This window comes from Salvelinus fontinalis, chromosome 1 (genome assembly GCF_029448725.1).
Source record: "Salvelinus fontinalis isolate EN_2023a chromosome 1, ASM2944872v1, whole genome shotgun sequence".
Lineage (NCBI taxonomy): Eukaryota > Metazoa > Chordata > Actinopteri > Salmoniformes > Salmonidae > Salvelinus > Salvelinus fontinalis.
In genome coordinates, this window is record NC_074665.1 from 53966534 (window position 1) to 53984944 (window position 18411).

Consider the following 18411-nt stretch of genomic DNA (forward strand, 5'->3'; position numbering starts at 1 on the left):
AAAAAGAAAAGAAAATGTTGCCGTCTGGTTTTTAAATAAGGAATCTGAAATGATTGATACTTTCACTTTTGATACTTAAGTATATTTGAGCAATTACATTTACTTTTGATACTTAAGTATATTTAAAACCAAATACATATAGACTTTTACTTGTAGTATTTTACTGGGTGACTTTCACTTTTACTTGAGACATTTTACCCGGTCACAACTAATAGACTTGTTTACGTGCTGCTGTGCGGTTTGTTGCTAACGTTTCTTTGCTACCTGCCAACTACAGTTTTTACTTTTCAATTACCGTTTTATATTGAACATTTTTCCCTCGCTTGACTTTTCATTCAAGTTTTTCACCCTGTACGCTTTATCTGTACATGGTTCTACACGACCTCCACCAGCCGAAGTTAAGTAGTAACATTAACATTATGCCTTCTAATTGCAGTCGCTGTACTCATCATACACAAGAGAACGGTCACCTTATGGCGAGGATAGCCGTGCTGCAAGCCCAGCTTCAGACGCTGAAACAGAGTCTGTGCCACCAATAAGTACAGATAGCAGTATAAATCCCCTCGCACAGTCACCGCAACCGTACAATTTTCTCATGGCTTCTGGAAGGAAATGGTGTAGGAATGCTCAACCGGTGTCGCTCATTCAGCCGACAGAAACTTTCAACCGGTTCGCCCCATTAAGCAACGAGTCCGAGTCGTCTCTAGTCTCTCCTCCACACGTTACGGGGTCAGACGCCGAAGCGTCCCACCATTAGCTCTGACAAATTGAACACCCTAGTCATTGGCGACTCCATTACCCGTAGTATTAAAGAATCAAAGAATTAAAGAATCATCCAGCGATCATACACTGTTTACCAGGGGGCAGGGCTACCGACGTTAAGGCTAATCTGAAGATGGTGCTGGCGAAGGCTAAAACTGGCAAGTGTAGAGAGTATAGGGATATTGTTATCCCGTCGGCACCAACGACGTTAGGATGAAACAGTCAGAGGTCACCAAGCACAACATAGCTTCAGCGTGTAAATCATCTAGAAAGATGTGTCGGCATCGAGTAATTGTCTCTTGCCCTCTCCCAGTTAGGAGGGTGATGAGCTCTACAGCAGAGTCTCACAACTCAATCGCTGGTTGAAAACTGTTTTCTGCCCCTCTCAAAAGATTGAATTTGTAGATAATTTCTGGGACTCACACACAAACAGGACCAAGCCTGGCCTGCTGTGGAGTGACGGACTCCATCCTAGCTGGAGGGGTGCTCTCATCTTATCTATGAACATAGGGCTCTAGCTCCACAATGAAATAGGATGCAGGCCAGGCAGCACGCTGTTAGCGTGTGGAGTCTGCCACTAGCGTAGTCAGCTCAGCTATCACCCATTGAGACTGTCTGTGCCTCGATCTAGGTTGGGAAAAACTAAGCATGGCGGTGTTTGCCTTAGCAATCTCACTGTAATAAAGACCTCCTCCATTCCTGTCATTATTGAAAGAGATTATATCTCACATCTCAAAATAGGGCTACTTAATGTTAGATCCCTCACTTCCAAGGCAGTTATAGTCAATTAACTAATCACTGATCATAATCTTGATGTGATTGGCCTGACTGAAACATCAATCAATCAATCAAGTTTATTTTATATAGCCCTTCGTACATCAGCTAATATCTCGAAGTGCTGTACAGAGACCCAGCCTAAAACCCCAAACAGCTAGAATGCAGGTGTAGAAGCACGAAAAACATGGCTTAAGCCTGATGAATTTACTGTGTTAAATGAGGCCTCTCCTCCTGGTTACACTAGTGACCATATTACCACAGTTACCATAGTTACCATAGTGACCACAAAGGCAGAGGTGTTGCTAACAATAGCAAATTTCAATTTACAAAAAAGAAAATGACTGCGTTTTTGTCTTTTGAGCTTCTAGTCATGAAATCTATGCAGCCTACTCAATCACTTTTTATAGCTACTGTTTATACGCCTCCTGGGCCGTTTAAAGCATTCCTCACCGAGTTCCCTGAATTCCTATCGGATCTTGTAGTAATGGCAGATAATATTCAAATTTTTGGTGACTTTAATATTCACGTGGAAAGTCCACAATCGCACTTAAAAGGCTTTCGGGGCCATCATCGACTAAGTGGGTTTTGTCCAACATGTTCCCGGAATAAATAAGATCCACAATAAAGTTTTTCCTCATAATCCTGGACTATCGGACCACCATTTTATTACGTTTGCAATCGCAACAAATAATCTGCTCAGACCCCAACCAAGGATCATCAAAAGCAGTGCAATAAATTCTTGGACAACCCAAAGATTCCTAGATGCCCTTCCAGACTCCCTCCACCTATGCAAGGAAGTCAGAGTACAAAAATCAGTTAACCTAACTGAGAAACTAAATTTAACCTTGCGTAATACCCTAGATGAAGTCGCACCCCTAAAAACAAAAAACATTTGTCATAAGAAACTAGCTCCCTGGTATACAGAAAATACCCAAGCCCTGAAGCAAGCTTCCAGAAAATTGGAACGGAAATGGCACTACACCAAACTGGAAGTCTTCCGACTAGCTTGGAAAGACAGTACCGTGTAGTATCGAAGAGCCCCCACTGCTGCTCGATCATCCTATTTTTCCAACTTAATTGAGGAGAATAAGCACAATCCAAAATGTATTTTTGATACTGTCGCAAAGTTAACTAAAAAGCAGCATTCCCCAAGAGAGGATGGCTTTCACTTCAGCAGTGATAAATTCATGAACAACTTTGACGAAAAGATCATAATCATTAGAAAGCAAATTACCGACTCCTCTTTAAATCTGCATATTTCTCCAAAGCTCAGTTGTCCCGAGTCTGCATAACACTGCCAGGACTTAGGATCAAGGGAGACACTCAGGTTTTTTAATACTATATCTCTTGACACATTGATGAAAGTAGTCTTGGCCTCTATACCTTCAAGCTGCACACGGAACCCTATTCCAACTAAACTACGGAAAGAGCTGCTTCCTGTGCTTGGCCCTCTTATGTTGAATATAATAAACTGCTCCCTATCCACCGGATGTGTACCAAACTCACTAAAAGTGGCAGTAATAAAGCCTCTCTTGAAAAAGCCAAACCTTGACCCAGAAAATATAAAAAACTATCGGCCTATATCGAATCTCCCATTCCTCTCAAAAAAGCTGTTGTGCAGCAACTCACTGCCTTCCTGAAGACAAACAATGTATATGAAACACTTCAGTCTGGTTTTAGACCCAATCATAGCCCTGAGACTGCACTCGTGAAGGTGGTAAATTACCTTTTAATGGCGTCAGACCAAGGCTCTGCATCTGTCCTCGTGCTCCTAGACCTTCAACCCAAATTGGTCTACACGGACAAATTCTGGCCTGGTTTAGATCTTATCTGTCGGAAAGATATCAGTTTGTCTCTGGGGATGGTTTGTCTTCTGAGAAATCAACTGTAAATTTCGGTGTTCCTCAAGGTTCCGTTTTAGGACCACTTGTTTTCTTTTCACTATATATTTTACCGCTTGGTGATGTCATTCGGAAACATAATGTCAACTTTCACTGCTATGCGGACGATACACAGCTGTACATTTCGATGAAACATGGTGAAGCCCCAAAATTGCCCTCCCTGGAAGCCTGTGTTTCAGACATAAGGAAGTGGATGGCGGCAAATGTTTTACTTTTAAACTCAGACAAAACAGAGATGCTAGTTCTAGATCAAAAGAAACAAAGAGATCTTCTTGGATCTGACAATTAATCTTGATGGTTGTACAGTCATCTCAAATAAAAGGACCTCAGCATTACTCAGGACCCTGATCTCTCTTTTGACGAACATATCAAGAATATTTCAAGGACAGCTTTTTTCTATCTTCATAACATTGCAAAAATCTGGAACTTGAAAAAATGCAGAAAAAGTCCTCCATGGTTTTGTCACTTCTACATTAGACTACTGCAATGCTCTACTGTCCAGCAACCCGGATAAAGCACTAAATAAACTTCAGTTAGTGCTAAACACGGCTGCTAGAATCTTGACTAGAACCCAAAAATGTGATCATATTACTCCAGAGCTAGCCTCTTTACACTGGCTTCCTGTTAAGGCTAGTGCTGATATCAAGGTTTTACTGCTAACCTACAAAGCATTACATGAGCTTGCTCCTACCTATCTTTACGATTTGGTCCTACCGTACATACTTACAAGTACGCTACGGTCACAAGACGCAGGCCTCCTTACTGTCCCTAGAATTTCTAAGCCATCAGCTGGAGGCAGGGCTTTCTCCTATAGAGCTCCATATTTATGGAATGGTCTGCCTATCCATCTGAGAGATGCAGACTCGGTCTCGAACTTTAAGTCTTTATTGAAGACTCATCTCTTCAGTAGGTCCTATGATTGAGTGTAGTCTGCCCCAGGGGTGTGAGGGTGAACGGAAAGGCGAACCGCCCTTGCTGTCTCCCGTGGGGGGAGGTCTTCGTGGGCTATACTCAGCCTTGTCTCAGGGTAGTAGGTTGGTGGTTGAAGATATCCCTCTAGTGGTGTGGGGGCTGTGCCTTGGCAAAGTGGGTGGGGTTATATCCTGCCTGTTTCGCCCTGTCTGTGGGTATCGTCGGACAGGGCCACAGTGTCTCCCGACCCCTCCTGTCTCAGCCTCCAGTATCTGTGCTGCAATAGTTTGTTTTGGGGGGCTAGGGTCAGTCTGTTATATCTGGAGTATTTCTCATGTCTTATCCGGTGTCCTGTGTGAATTTAAGTATGCTCCCTCTAATTCTCTTTTTCTCTCTTTCTCTCTCTCTCTTCTCTCGGAGGACCTGAGCCCAAGGACCATGCCTCAGACTACCTGGCCTGATGACTCCTTGCTCTCCCCAGTCCACCTGGTCATGCTGCTGCTCCACTTTCAACTGTTCTGCCTGCGGCTATGGAACCCTGACCTATTCACTGGACGTGCTACCTTGTCCCGGACCTTCTGTTTTGGACTCTCTCTCTACCGCACCTGTTGTCTCTAACTCTGAATGATCGGCTATGAAAAGACAACTGACATTTACTCCTGAGGTTCTGACCTGTTGCACCCTCTACAACCACTGTGATTATTATTATCTGACCCTCCTGGTCATCAATGAACATTTGAACATCTTGGCCATGTTCTGTTATAATCTCCACCAGGCAGCCAGAAGAGGACTGGCCACCCCTCAGAGCCTGGTTCCTCTTTAGGTTTCTTCCTAGGTTCTGGCCTTTCTAGGGAGTTTTCCTAGCCACTGTGCTTCTACATCTGCTTTGCTTGCTGTTTGGGGTTTTAGGCTGGGTTTCTGTACAGCACTTTGTGACATCGGCTGATGTAAAAAGGGCTTTATAAATACATTTGATAGATTTTCTATTAAGGTATCTTTACTTTTACTCAAGTATTACAATTGAGTACTTTTTTCACCACTGTTTATGACATCTCATCTCTCCTGTTGTAAGGCAGTCTGTGTATAGCTTCCTATTGATTGCAGAATTATCATATCAATTTAATCAATGTTATGATGGCCCACACACATGAATGGGAATATATTATTCACTCTTTAATTTTCTAAACAGCTAAATTAAAATGTTTATCTAAAGGCACATACGGAAAGTATTCAGACCACTTCCCTTTTTCCACATTCTGTTACGTTACAGCCTTATTTTAGAATGGATGAAATAAAACATGTACACACAATACCCCACAATGACAAAGCGAAAACAGGTTTTTTGATTTTTTTGCAAATGTATTCAAAATAAAAAAACAGATACCTTATTTACATAATACAGACCCTGCTATGAGACTCAAAATTGAGCTCAGGTGCATCCTATTTCCATTGATCATCCTTGAGACGTTTCTATAGCTTAATTGGTGTCCACCTGTAGTAAATTCAATTGATTGGACATGATTTGGAAAGGCACACACCTGTCTATATAAGGTCACTCAGTTGACAGTGCATATCATAGCAAAAACCTAGTCATGACGTCAAAGGAATTGTTTGTAGAGCGCCAAGACAGGACTTTGTTGAGGCATAGATCTGGGGAAGAGTACCAAAACTTTTCTGCAGCATTGAAGGTCCCCCAAAACACAGTGGCCTCCATCATTCTTAAATGGAAGAAGTTTGAAACCACAAAGACTCTTCCATTGAACTGGCATCCCGGCCAAACTGATCAATCAGGGGAGAAGGTCCAGAGTTCCTCTATGGAGATGGGAGAACCTTCCAGAAGGACAACCTTCTCTGCAGTACTCCACCAATCAGGCCTTTATGCTAGAGTGGCTAGACTGAAGCCATTCCTCAGTGAAAGGCACATGACAGTCCGCTTGGAGTTTGCCAAAAGGCACCTAAAGGATTCTCAGACCATGAGAAACAAGATTCTCTAGTCTGATGAAACCAAGATTTAACACTGTCCTAAATGCCAAGCGTCACGTCTGGAGGAAATCTGTCACCATCCCTACGGTGAAGCATGGTGGTGGCAGCGTCATGCTGTGGAGCTGTTTTTTAGCGGCAGGGACTAGGACACTAGTCAGGATTGAGATGATCAGAGCAAAGTACAGAGAGATCCTTGATGAAAACCTGCTCCAGAGCGCTCAGGACCTCAGACTGGGATGAAGATTCACTTTCCAACAGGACAACAACCCTAAGCACACAGCCAAGCCAATGCAGGAGTGGCTTCGGGACAAGTCTCTGAATGTCCTTGAGTGGCCCAACCAGAGCCCGGCCATGAACCCGATCGAACATCTCTGGAGAGACCTGAAAATAGCTGTGCAGTGATGCTCCCCATCCAAACTGACAGAGCTTGATAGGATCTGCATAGAAGAATGGGAGAAACCCCAAATACAGGTGTACCAAGCTTGTAGCATCATACCCAAGAAGACTCTAGGCTGTAATCGCTGCCAAAAGTGCTTCAACAAAGTACTGAGGTATACTTATGTAAATGTGACATGAGTTTAAAAAAATTATAGATTTGCCAAAATATCTAAACCTGTTTTTGCTTTGTCATTATGGAGTATCGTGTGTAGATGGGGGGGGGCTATTTAATCCATTTTGAGTAAGGCTGTAAAGTAACAAAATGTGTTAAAAGTCAAGGGGTTTGAATACTTTCCGAATGCACTGTATCTAACTACCATCGTGGGTTCGTCCAGCCTGTTCAAAGGGTCTAGTCATTCAGGCCAGTCCTGCACTTCGATCCACTGTATATTCCAAAGGTGTAGCATATTCCAAGTTAAGCCTATATTCCAAAATGGAATTAATTCAAATAGGCCTAAATGCTAAATAAATAAATATCGAAGTCTTAGGGCGTCATACTCATACACCAATTGCAATGCGTGTTATTGTCTGGAAAGTGTGCCGGGTCATGTGGAATTGAATAGGCTTTTATAAATGCAGTGCCAGCAAAAAAACGTTAAATCGCCTATTGGTGCGCAGTGGAAGTGGAGCTTTTCCAAATCCCGCTGTATCTACAGTGACTGTTCTGCTCTACACTTTTCAGTCAACATATTCAAAAGTAATGCAAGTTTTAGAGTAGCCCGGACACTTTTTGTTTACTTCACAATCTTGGGGCAACAGTCCGTTTCACAGTAAACCACCATGTTTTGGTCACTATTGTGCGTAACCGTTTGCTTGGCATCCCTACCTGCCGAAGCACAGATATCTAATAGGTACGTTATCGGCTGTCCCAGTCGTTGTGACAAGGCGATGTGTCCACGTATGCCAGCTGAGTGCTTAGCAGGAAAAATCCTCGACCACTGCAACTGCTGCCCGGTGTGCGCCTCTGGAGAGGGCGAAGCGTGCGGCGGCAATGGGAAACTTGGAGACCCGGTGTGTGCAGATGGGTTGGAGTGTTCGGTATCGGGCGGAGTGAGCTACTCTGCCACGGTCAGAAGAAGAGGGAAGAGCGGCGTTTGCGCCTGCAAAACTACCGACCCTGTATGTGGCAGCGACGGTGTATCCTACCGTAACATCTGCGAGCTCAAGAGAGTCAGCAACCGAGCGCTGAAACTTCAGCAGCCACCTGTGTTGTTCATTCAACGGGGAGCTTGTGGAAAAGGTAACTTATTTATTAGGCATATTCTTTCATTCCACCACTTGAATGTGCTAATTGTTTTATCATTCCTTCTGGTGGCTTCCTAAATCAGTGCTAGTGTTACTCAACTTTAGGCGCAAATACAATACCTTCAGAAAGTATTTATACCCCTTGACTTATTCCACATTTTGTTGTTACAGCCTGAATTGAAAATATATATATATTTTCATCCATCTACACACAATACCCCACAATTACAAAGTGAAAACACGTTTTTAGAAATGTTTGCAAATGTATTGAAATACATAAATATCACATTTACATTAGTATTCACCCCCCCGAGTTAATACTTTGTAGAAGCACTTTTGGCGGTGAATACAGCTGTGAGTCTCTTTGGGTACGTTTCTAAGAGCTTTGCACACCAGGATAGTACAATATTTGCCCATCATTTTCTAAATTCTTTAAGCTCTGTCAAGTTGATCACAGCCACTTTCAAGTCTTGCCATATATTTTCAATCCAATTTAAGTCAACTGTAACTCGGCCACTCAGGAACATTCAATGTCATCTTGGTAAGAAACTCCCGTGTAGATTTGGACTTGTGTTTTAGGTTATTGTCCTGCTGAAAAGTGAATTTGTCAACCCAGTGTCTGCTGGAAATCAGGTGAATAAGGTTTTCCTCTAGGATTTTGTCTGTGCTTATAGCTGTATTTGGTTTATTTTTATCCTAAAAAAAACTCCCTACTCCTTGCAGATGATAATCATACCCATAACATGATGCAGCCACCACTATGCTTGAAAATATGAAGTCATACTCAGTGATGTGGTGGATTTGTCCGAAACATAACATTTTATATTCAGGACAAAAAGTTAATTTCTTTGCCAAAGTTTTTGCAGTATTACTTAAGTGCCTTGTTGCAAACAGGATGCATATTTTGCAATATTTTATTCTATACATGCTTCCTTATATTCACTCTGCCATTTAGGTTAGTGTTGTGGAGTAACGACGATGTTGTTGACCATCCTCTGTTTTCTTATATCACAACCATTGAACTCTGTAACTGTTTTAAAATCACAATTGTCCTTACGGTGAAATCCATGAGCAGTGTCCTTCCTCTCCGGCAACAGAGTTGGGAAGGACGCCTGTATCGTTGTAGTGACTGGGTGTATTGATACACCATCTAAAGCCTAATTAATAACTTCACCATGCTCAATGGGATATTCAGCATCTGCTTTTTTTTATTTTTACATACTGTATCTAGCATCCGGTGTCTCTTTGAGGCATTGAAAAACCTCCCTGGTCTTTGGTGTAATCTGTGCTTGAAATTCACTATTCGATTGAAGGACCATACAGATAATTGTACTGTATGTGTGGGGTACAAAGATAGTGGTTAACATGATTTATTAATGACACCCTATTATTGAACACCAAATGAGTCCATGCAATTTGTTAAGCACATTTTTACTCCTGAACTTATTTAGGCTTGCCATAACAAAGGGGTTGAGTACTTACATTGAAAGTATATAGTGCAAGTGATCAATGCTGTTCAAGATTCTTCACAGATTATTAAAGCAATTGAGAAGTTCTCCACGGACCTGCAACCTTTGCATGCAATCTTGAACATGCACACTTTCTATTATTAGACTACAGTTAGACTACAGTAGGCTAGCCTCAGAATGTGTCAATGGATGTTACTCAATTGAAGGTTGGATAAATACTGTTAGGCCTAGTTTGTAAGAGGGCCTTAGCTTCAGGCTATTAACTATATTACAAAGTAATATTGAATTGTTTGGTTGACAACACAAACATATCAACATTTAATGCTTGGATAGTTACATCTGAGCCACTGGCTTAATCTTATTTTTTTACTTTTATTTTTTATTTCGATGAAGACATGAATCAAACATATAATTTGTTAACTTGTCGACAAGTTAATAGGCTATTTACTGTATTGCAAAAGTGATATTGAATTGTGTCAACGCAATCAAATATCAACATTTGAAGATGTATATTTTATGTCACTGACTTATTCTTGCTTTGATTCCAGTTTGTCTACAAATGAATGATTCATACTTACTGTATGTTGGATTTACGTCTCCATCTCAACCAAACATCTACAGTTGAAGTCGGAAGTTTACATACACTTAGGTTGGAGTCATTAAAACTCGTTTTTTTCAACAACTCCACAAATTTCTTGTTAACAAACTATAGTTTTGGCAAGTCGGTTAGGACATCTACTTTGTGCATGACACAAGTAATTTTTCCAAAAATTGTTTACAGACAGATTATTTCACTTATTCACTGTATCACAATTCCAGTGGGTCAGAAGTTTACATATACGAAGTTGACTGTGCCTTTAAACAGCTTGGAAAATTCCAGAAAATTATGTAATGGCTTTAGAATCTTCTGATAGGCTAATTGACATCATTTGAGTCAATTGGAGGTGTACCTGTGGCTGTATATCAAGGCCTACCTTCAAACTCAGTGCGTTTTTGCTTGACATCATGGGGAAATCAGCCAAGACCTCAGAAAAACAATTGTAGACCACAAGTCTGGTTCATCCCTGGGAGCAATTTCCAAATGCCTGAATGTTACCACGTTCATCTGTACAAACAATAGTATGCAAGTATAAACACCATGGGACCACGCAGCCATCATACCACTCAGGATGAAGACGCGTTCTGTCTCCTAGAGATCAATGTACTTTGGTGCACTTCATAAAATAGATGGCATCATGAGGCAAGAAAATTATGTGGATATATTGAAGCAACATCTCAAGACATCAGTCAGGAAGGTAAAGCTGGGTTGCAAATGGGTCTTCCAAATGGACAATGACCCCAAGCATACTTCCAAAGTTGTGGCAAAATGGCTTAAGGACAACAAAGTCAAGGTATTGGATTGGCCATCACAAAGCCCTGACCTCAATCCTATAGAACATTTGAGCAGAACTGAAAAAGTGTGTGAGAGAGCAAGGAGGCCTACAAACCTGACTCAGTTACACCAGCTCTGTCAGGATGAATGGGCCGAAATTCACCCAACTTATTGTGGGAAGCTTGTGGAAGGCTACCCAAAACGTTTGACCCAAGTTAAATAATTTAAAGGCAACGCTACCAAATACTAATTGAGTGTATGTAAACTTCTGACCCACCGGGAATGTGAGGAAAGAAATAAAAGGTGAAATAAATCATTCTCTCCAATATTATTCTGACATTTCACATTCTTAAAATGAAGTGGTGATCCTAACTGACCTTAAACAGGGAATGTTTACTGGGATTAAATGTCAGGAATTGTGAAAAACTGAGTTTTTAAATGTATTTGGCTAAGGTGTATGTAAACTTCCGACTTCAACTGTGTGTTAAAGAATAGGACTAAATCTAATCAAACTTGAAATGCACTTTAAATAAAGTTTGATTTATTTCTATTCTTTGACTTTTTTTTGGTTGAGATGGAGACGTGAATCCAACACAATGATTAAGTTGCAGATTACTTTTGAAATCAACCTCTAGGCCGCCTATATGTATTGTCTATTTTAAGTTGAACCCTGGGTTGAATTGAAACACCAGCTGTTGATGACGTTACAAATGCTATATAGGCCTAAATAGTATCGTTGTTATACTGTATGATTTATCAAGTATGGTTACACTTAATTTTCTCTGTTAAACCTACACTATGGAATGACTGATAGCTAAATATATTCACTAATGCTATTAAAAGAACTGTCAATAATCGTTCCCATGATACGACATTGATGGTCGTATCATTACAAGGTTTGTCTGTGCATAAGCAACATTAGAATACACAAGGTGCAATTTCAAAATTTGGTTGTGCATCAGCAGTTTTTCTCTTGTAATGTCAATCACTGACAGTCACTCAATTAGCCATGTCAGCTAACAATTTTTAGCGATCTAAACTTGTAGTAATACAGGGGGCCCCCATTGATTTTCAATTTTTATTTGTCATATACACATGTTTAGCAGTTGTTATTGCGGGTGTAGCGAAATGCTTGTGTTCCTTTCTCCAACAGTACAGTAAGTCACTCTCACTCAGATATCATTAAAGAGCAACAGCCCCTAAAAAGCAACTTCTCATTTTGAAAATGGTCAATGTGGCATCGATATGAGTCAGAATATTCTAGTCTCAAAATTGACTACTAAGTGTAAATAGGATAATTTTGGTCATAAAGTCAGCCTAGTCCAAAACCGAGATTTGCGAGCTGATAGGAAAAAATGATATGTCAAGGAATGAAGGTTACCATATCAGTTTTCTGTGGGTTGGGATTATTTTAATCCTGCCCACAGCTGGCAGCACCCAAGTAATCATCAATTCGGAGCACAGCTGCACGCGACCCAATCATAATGCGGTGGTCAGTTTGTGTTGACATTCAATATCTCTATGGGGCTAGTTAGGTCCCATTTACATTACATAATGTAAATGGGACAATATTTTTAAATGTCAAAGGCACAAAATATTAATGACTTAACGTCATACCAACTATAAGTTGTAGAAATTCATATACAAATATTGGCACTGCATCTGTTTCTAACATTTTCAAAATGTGAATGACGCTGAGGAGGAGGATGCAGAGACGACCTTTACGCTCACACCATACTGTACAGTATGTGCATGACAGAAGGCTATCTGAAGCTTTTTGAAGGTCTCCATGTGTATACCTTTTCCAACATGAGGACACACAAGGCAGGCCGAAGTGATGTCTGAGCAAACATTTGGGATGCAAATACTTGATCCAGCTCTTCTCCAGCTCCAGTCAGCCTAAGAAAGCAAAGTGCAGCTCTGCGCCAAGCTACATGAAGGCCCCTGGCCAAGTAAAGAGAGGCTCCAGACTACTGGCCTCACTTAAAGCAAACACATGAAATTACACTTGGTACATGATGTCATTTTCATCTAGTTTCTGAAGTTGTCGATTATGCAAGTTGTTTGAAGTGGCAGAGTATTTAGGTAAAATGTTGCTGTCCCATGGGCCCCTCTTGTGTTTTCTCAACTCAATTAGTCACAGAAGGGCATATATGACCTGCAAAAACTAGTTTTAGATTTATTGGTATTTTACAAAAGGGTAAGATAATACAAATGTTGACTTTAGGATGTTGAGAACAACCCTTTCATTAATTTAAATTCACACCCAAAGGAAAGGCAACATTATGCATATCTCTGGTGATTGATTGGTGCTTGCTGCTTTTACAATGGCAAGCTGTGTTGATGTGCTTTCAAATCAAATCAAAGTTCATTGGTCGCGTACAATGGAGAATGTGAATTGTCTTTGATTATGCTTGGTGGCTCATGTACAGTATGCTGATCGTGCACATATTTCCTCCCAGCCTTCTGGTCTCTGCCTCCCTTTTGCCACTCTTCCTGTTTCTCTCTCTATAACCATGTTTCCATCCACAGTTTTTCAGCGAGTCAAGTCATATTGTATTAAAAACAAAATCACGACAGCTGTGATGGAAACAGGAGGTTTCGGTGTAATTTTATAAATGCCGACAGATAATGTGTTCGTCCTATATGGTGGGATCGTTTTGTGTTGGTAAAATGAATTATGCAGGAAATGGCATTGGAAACCCCTTTATGCGCAAATATTGATATAATAACTATCATATCGAAGTACATTTGGAGTCATGCGATGATATGGTGTTTGGTCCTCCCACTAAAATTTGGGAAACCATGCAGTTTTTAGGCTATAGATTAAATAAATGGTGATGAACTTCACAAGTTGGTGTATGAGTATGATGCTCCTTTCCAATAAATGTTGAAGGTACTATTCTGGTGACAGGATGATCGATGCTTGACTGCCGTTTGACAAATACGAATATTCTTGCTGTTATCCATAATAGGCGAATCTGTGCAGGTAGACTAGCCAACCTGCACAGCCTACCCGTACTGTCTGCGAGCTGTTGGCTAGAGCGCAGGTACCAAGACCGAAGGAGGCCATTTGGTATTTAACACAACAGTTTTTGTGACAAAACTATCGGTAGAGTTGAAAATGCTATGGAAACACTTTGCACTTTAGATTTGTATTCGGTACATGAGAATTTAAGTGAAAAAATATATTTTGTGTTCACTACGTCATCACGCAGTGATTTTTATCTGCAACAAGTCCATTTGGTGGAAACATGCTGTACCACTGGTGGAAAAATGTGCATATTTTCTTTATGTGGAGTCTAGAATATTCTCATGAAAATATGTCGTCAATTTGAAGAGAACCTAGTTTACTCCTTCCTCTGCTTTATCATTCTCCATATTTCTTTTCCCATTCCTTTCCCAGTCTCTGATCCCAAATATAAGGCACATTCCTAGACCGTAGTTCACTACCCAGTCCTCTAGACTATACCCTTTCTAGCTTCACACTTTCAGTTCATCAGCAAGGGTCTAGGCCCTAGGGACAGTGACCAGGGATTGAAGTGGGATTGTGCTTTTCTGTGTATGTTCACAGAGCTCAGTGACTATGTTTCCTTTGACTTAGGGACTCTCTCAAAGGCTTAGTGAGTGTGTATTCAGTGCAGCCAATGCATTTGCTGCATCACAGCCTCGCAGCAAGGGACGTGAATTACAGTAATACTGCAGAAGGAATGCAATCCCACTGACACTGCAACCCAATCCCTCTGCATGTAGGATGGGGATAAGGAAGAGCAGCTTCCTTAGGGAAAAACTCAAACTACTAACAGTGTGTACAGGCACGCAGACTGGTGTGTGTTGGGGAGTGCTTGATACAAGAATTAAGTTTGATTTCTTGATGAGGTCAGTGAGTTGGAGTGTGTCTAATTAGAGGGAGAGATACATACCTGGGTGGAATGTCTCTGAGAGGAGGTTACTGAGCTGGCCCTTGGAGATCATGACTTTCTAAAGAAGCTCATTGTTTCATGAGCATTTGAGTGGTTTTGTGTGTTGCTACATGTTGCATAGACATAACAAGACATGTAGAGAGAAAATGTGGCTCCATCCTCCTCTACTCTTTCCCCCACTTCTGAGGAGGTAAAGTTGAGGGCACAAAGTTGAGGGCACGGCCACTCTGCCAGACAGCCAGGCCAGACGAAGGTAACTGATAAGACAACGTGGACTACCTTTCAGGGAGCCAGAATAGACACGACTACCATGTAGCCTGCAGGGTAGGAGTGTTTTGCCAGTAACCGAAAGGTAAAAATCTGTTGTTCTGTCTCCGAGCAAGGCATTTAACCCAATGTTTCCCGGGTTCCATGGATGCTGATTAAGACATCTCCCCACACCTCTGATTCAGAGGTTGGGTTCAATGCGGAAGACACATTTCAGTTGAATGCATTCAGTTGTACAACTGACTAGGTATCCCCCCTTTCAACCTTAGATGACGATAGGCTTTGCTTTGCTTCTGATGGTACCCCTCTCTCTTCCTCTGTCTCGGTCTGTAGTAAAGCATGCCTGCCTGGAGATTGAGCACTCAAATCAAAAAGCCATCTATCTCAGTTTAACTGTTTGTTTGTAGGACTTTTTAAGTATATTTTATTTGACACAATTCAACATTGAAATAAATATTGCCAGTGAAAGTGGGTCGACTAAACATATACAGTATATAATTCTGTAAGGAAGCTTATGTAGATGTCCTCTATTTCAGAACAGAAAAACTGATAGTTAATAAAAACACTCATTTTTCAAAGGCATTCCAATGATATTCACGATTTTGGAGGGAGTTTAGTTTTTCTTTTTACCTTTATTTAACTATGCAAGTCAGTTAAGAACAAATTGTCATTTACAATGACAGCCGAGGAACAGTGGGTTAACTGCCTTGTTCAGGGGCAGAATGACAGATTTTGACCGTGGCAGCTCGGGGATTCGATTCAACCTTTTGGTTACTGGCCCAATGCTCCAACCACTTGGCTACCTGCCGCCCAGGTTTAAGTAGAGGCTCTCCATCCTTGGTCCATATGCTTTGTCTCGTGGTCGACTTCATTCCATCCGGCGTTAACCTGATCTGAACCCCAGCTCCTCCGACAGTGTCTCATTAATAAATAACCTGTCACGGTCTATGTACAAGGCAATAGTACCTTACACTGTTATGGAAGGAGCGCACACTGACAACATCTGGTCGGTGATTTTCCCAAGTCCGCAAGAAAGGTTTCGTCATCAACTGGCACAAACCTACTCTCCTTCATTTCCACTGCAGTGATGTGTCTGTGGAAACAAATCAGGCATGTCTGTGTCAAGAGGGAGAGCCAGGTATCATCATAACGTTGAGAAGTGAAGAAGACAGGTTGTAAATTATGACCTCTCTAGAGTCTTCAGACTGATCTTAGGTCTAGATGTGAGACTTATCCCTACTGTCCAATCCCATTGTGTTTGAGCAATATTCTTTTCCATTCTGTGATTTTCTTGTCTTAAACTTTAAGGAGAATACTTTAGACCCTGACCTTCATTGCAGATCTACTCGAATCGTACTACACCAGCTCTGACGCTCGTCGGATGTGGCAGGGCTTGCAAACCATTACAGACTACAAAGGGAAGCACAGCCGAGAGCTGCCCAGTGACACAAGCCTACCAGATGAGCTAAACTACTTCTATGCTCGCTTCGAGGCAAATAACACTGAAACATTCATGAGAGCACCAGCTGTTCCGGAAGACTGTGTGATCACGCTCTCCGCAGCCGATGTGAGTAAGACCTTTAAACAGGTCAACATTCACAAGGCCTCAGGGCCAGATGGATTACCAGAACGTGTACCGCAAGCATGCGCTGACCAACTGGCAAGTGTCTTCACTGACATTTTCAACCTCTCCCTGTCCGAGTCTGTAATACCAACATGTTTCAAGCAGACCACCATAGTGCCTGTGCCCAAGAACATTAAGGTAACCTGCCTAAATGACTACCGATCCGTAGCACTCACGTCTATAGCCATGAAGGACTTTGAAAGGCTGGTCATGGCTCACATCAACACCATTATCCCAGAAACCCTATACCCACTCCAATTTGTATGCCGCCCCAACAGATCCACAGATGATACAATCTCTATTGTACTCCACACTGCACTTTCCCACCTGGACAAAATGAACACCTATGTGAGAATACTATTCATTGACTACAGCTCAGCGTTCAACACCATAGTGCCCTCAAAGCTCATCAATGAGCTAAGGACCCTGGGACTAAACACCTCCCTCTGCAACTGGATCCTGGACTTCCTAATGGGCCGCCCCCAGGTGGTAAGGGTAGGTAACAACACATCCGCTGTGCTGATCCTCAACACGGGCCCCTCAGGGGTGTGTGCTCAGTCTCCTACTGTACTACCTGTTCTCTCATGACTGCATGGCCAGGCACGACTCCAACACCATCAATACATTTTCCGATGACACAACAGTGGTGGGCCTGATCAACGACGAGACAGCCTATAGGGAGGAGGTCAGAGACCTGGCCATGTAGTGCTAGGACAACAACCTCTCCCTCAACGTGATCAAGACAAAGGAGATGATTGTGGACTACAGGAAAAAGAGGACCAAGCAAGACCCCATTCTCATCGACAGGGCTGCAATGGAGCAGGTTGAGAGCTTCAAGTTCCTTGGTGTCGACATCACCAACAACTAACATGATCCAAGAAACACCAAGACAGTCGTGAAGAGGGCTCGACGAAACATATTCCCCCTCAGGAGACTGAAAAGATTTGGCATGGGTCCTCGTATCCTCAAAAGGTTCTACAGCTGCACCATCGATAGCATCCTGACTGGTTGCATCACTGCCTGGTATGGCAACTGCTCGGCCTCCGTCCGCAAGACACTACAGAGCTACAGCACAGCAAGCGTTACCAGAGTGCCAAGTCTAAGTCCAAGAGGCTTCTAAACAGCTTCTACCCCAAGCCATAAGACTCCTGAACATCTAATCAAATGGCTACCCAGACTATTTGCATTGCCCCCCTCCATCTTTACACCGCTGCTACTCTCTCAGTTGTCGTCTATGCATGGTCACTTCAATAACTCTACCTACATGTACATACTACCTCAACTAAGCGGTGCCCCTGCACATTGACTCTGTACCAGTACCCCCCTGTATGTAGTCACGCTATTGTTTTACTGCTGCTCTTTAATTACTTGTTATTTTATCTCTTACTCTTGTATTTTCTTGTATTCTTTGAAACTGCATTGTTGGTTGGGGGCTCGTAAGTAAGCATTTCACTGTAAGATCGACACCTGTATTCGGCGCATGTGGCTAATAAAATTTGATTTGATTTGAGATGCTATAGGGTGTAACAAACCCAGTCATTCATGGATGAAGTTTTAACATTAGCTTTTGTTAGACTAAAATGAAACAAGTTGCCTAAAGCCATCATGCCATATGACCCCCTTATTTTGGGGGGAAATTACAGCTATGCTGACGATATGAAATATGAATTCCATTTAGGAATTTCCCCTCTTGAACAGGAAAGAAATGGGGTATTCTGAACGTATAATTAAGAGCAGT

The 18411-nt window shown here is 41.9% G+C and overlaps 1 protein-coding gene across 1 annotated transcript in view; it reads left to right on the plus strand.

Moving 5' to 3' along the window:
- The first annotated feature begins 7391 nt into the window (after positions 1 to 7391).
- LOC129857818 (serine protease HTRA1A-like) overlaps positions 7392 to 18411 on the plus strand; it is a 29288-nt gene continuing 18268 nt past the window's right edge. The window contains exon 1 of the mRNA XM_055926429.1: positions 7392 to 8013. Within this exon, the coding sequence (XP_055782404.1) occupies positions 7554 to 8013 (460 nt within the window). The 5' untranslated portion in view covers positions 7392 to 7553. The remainder of the gene's footprint in view (positions 8014 to 18411) is intronic.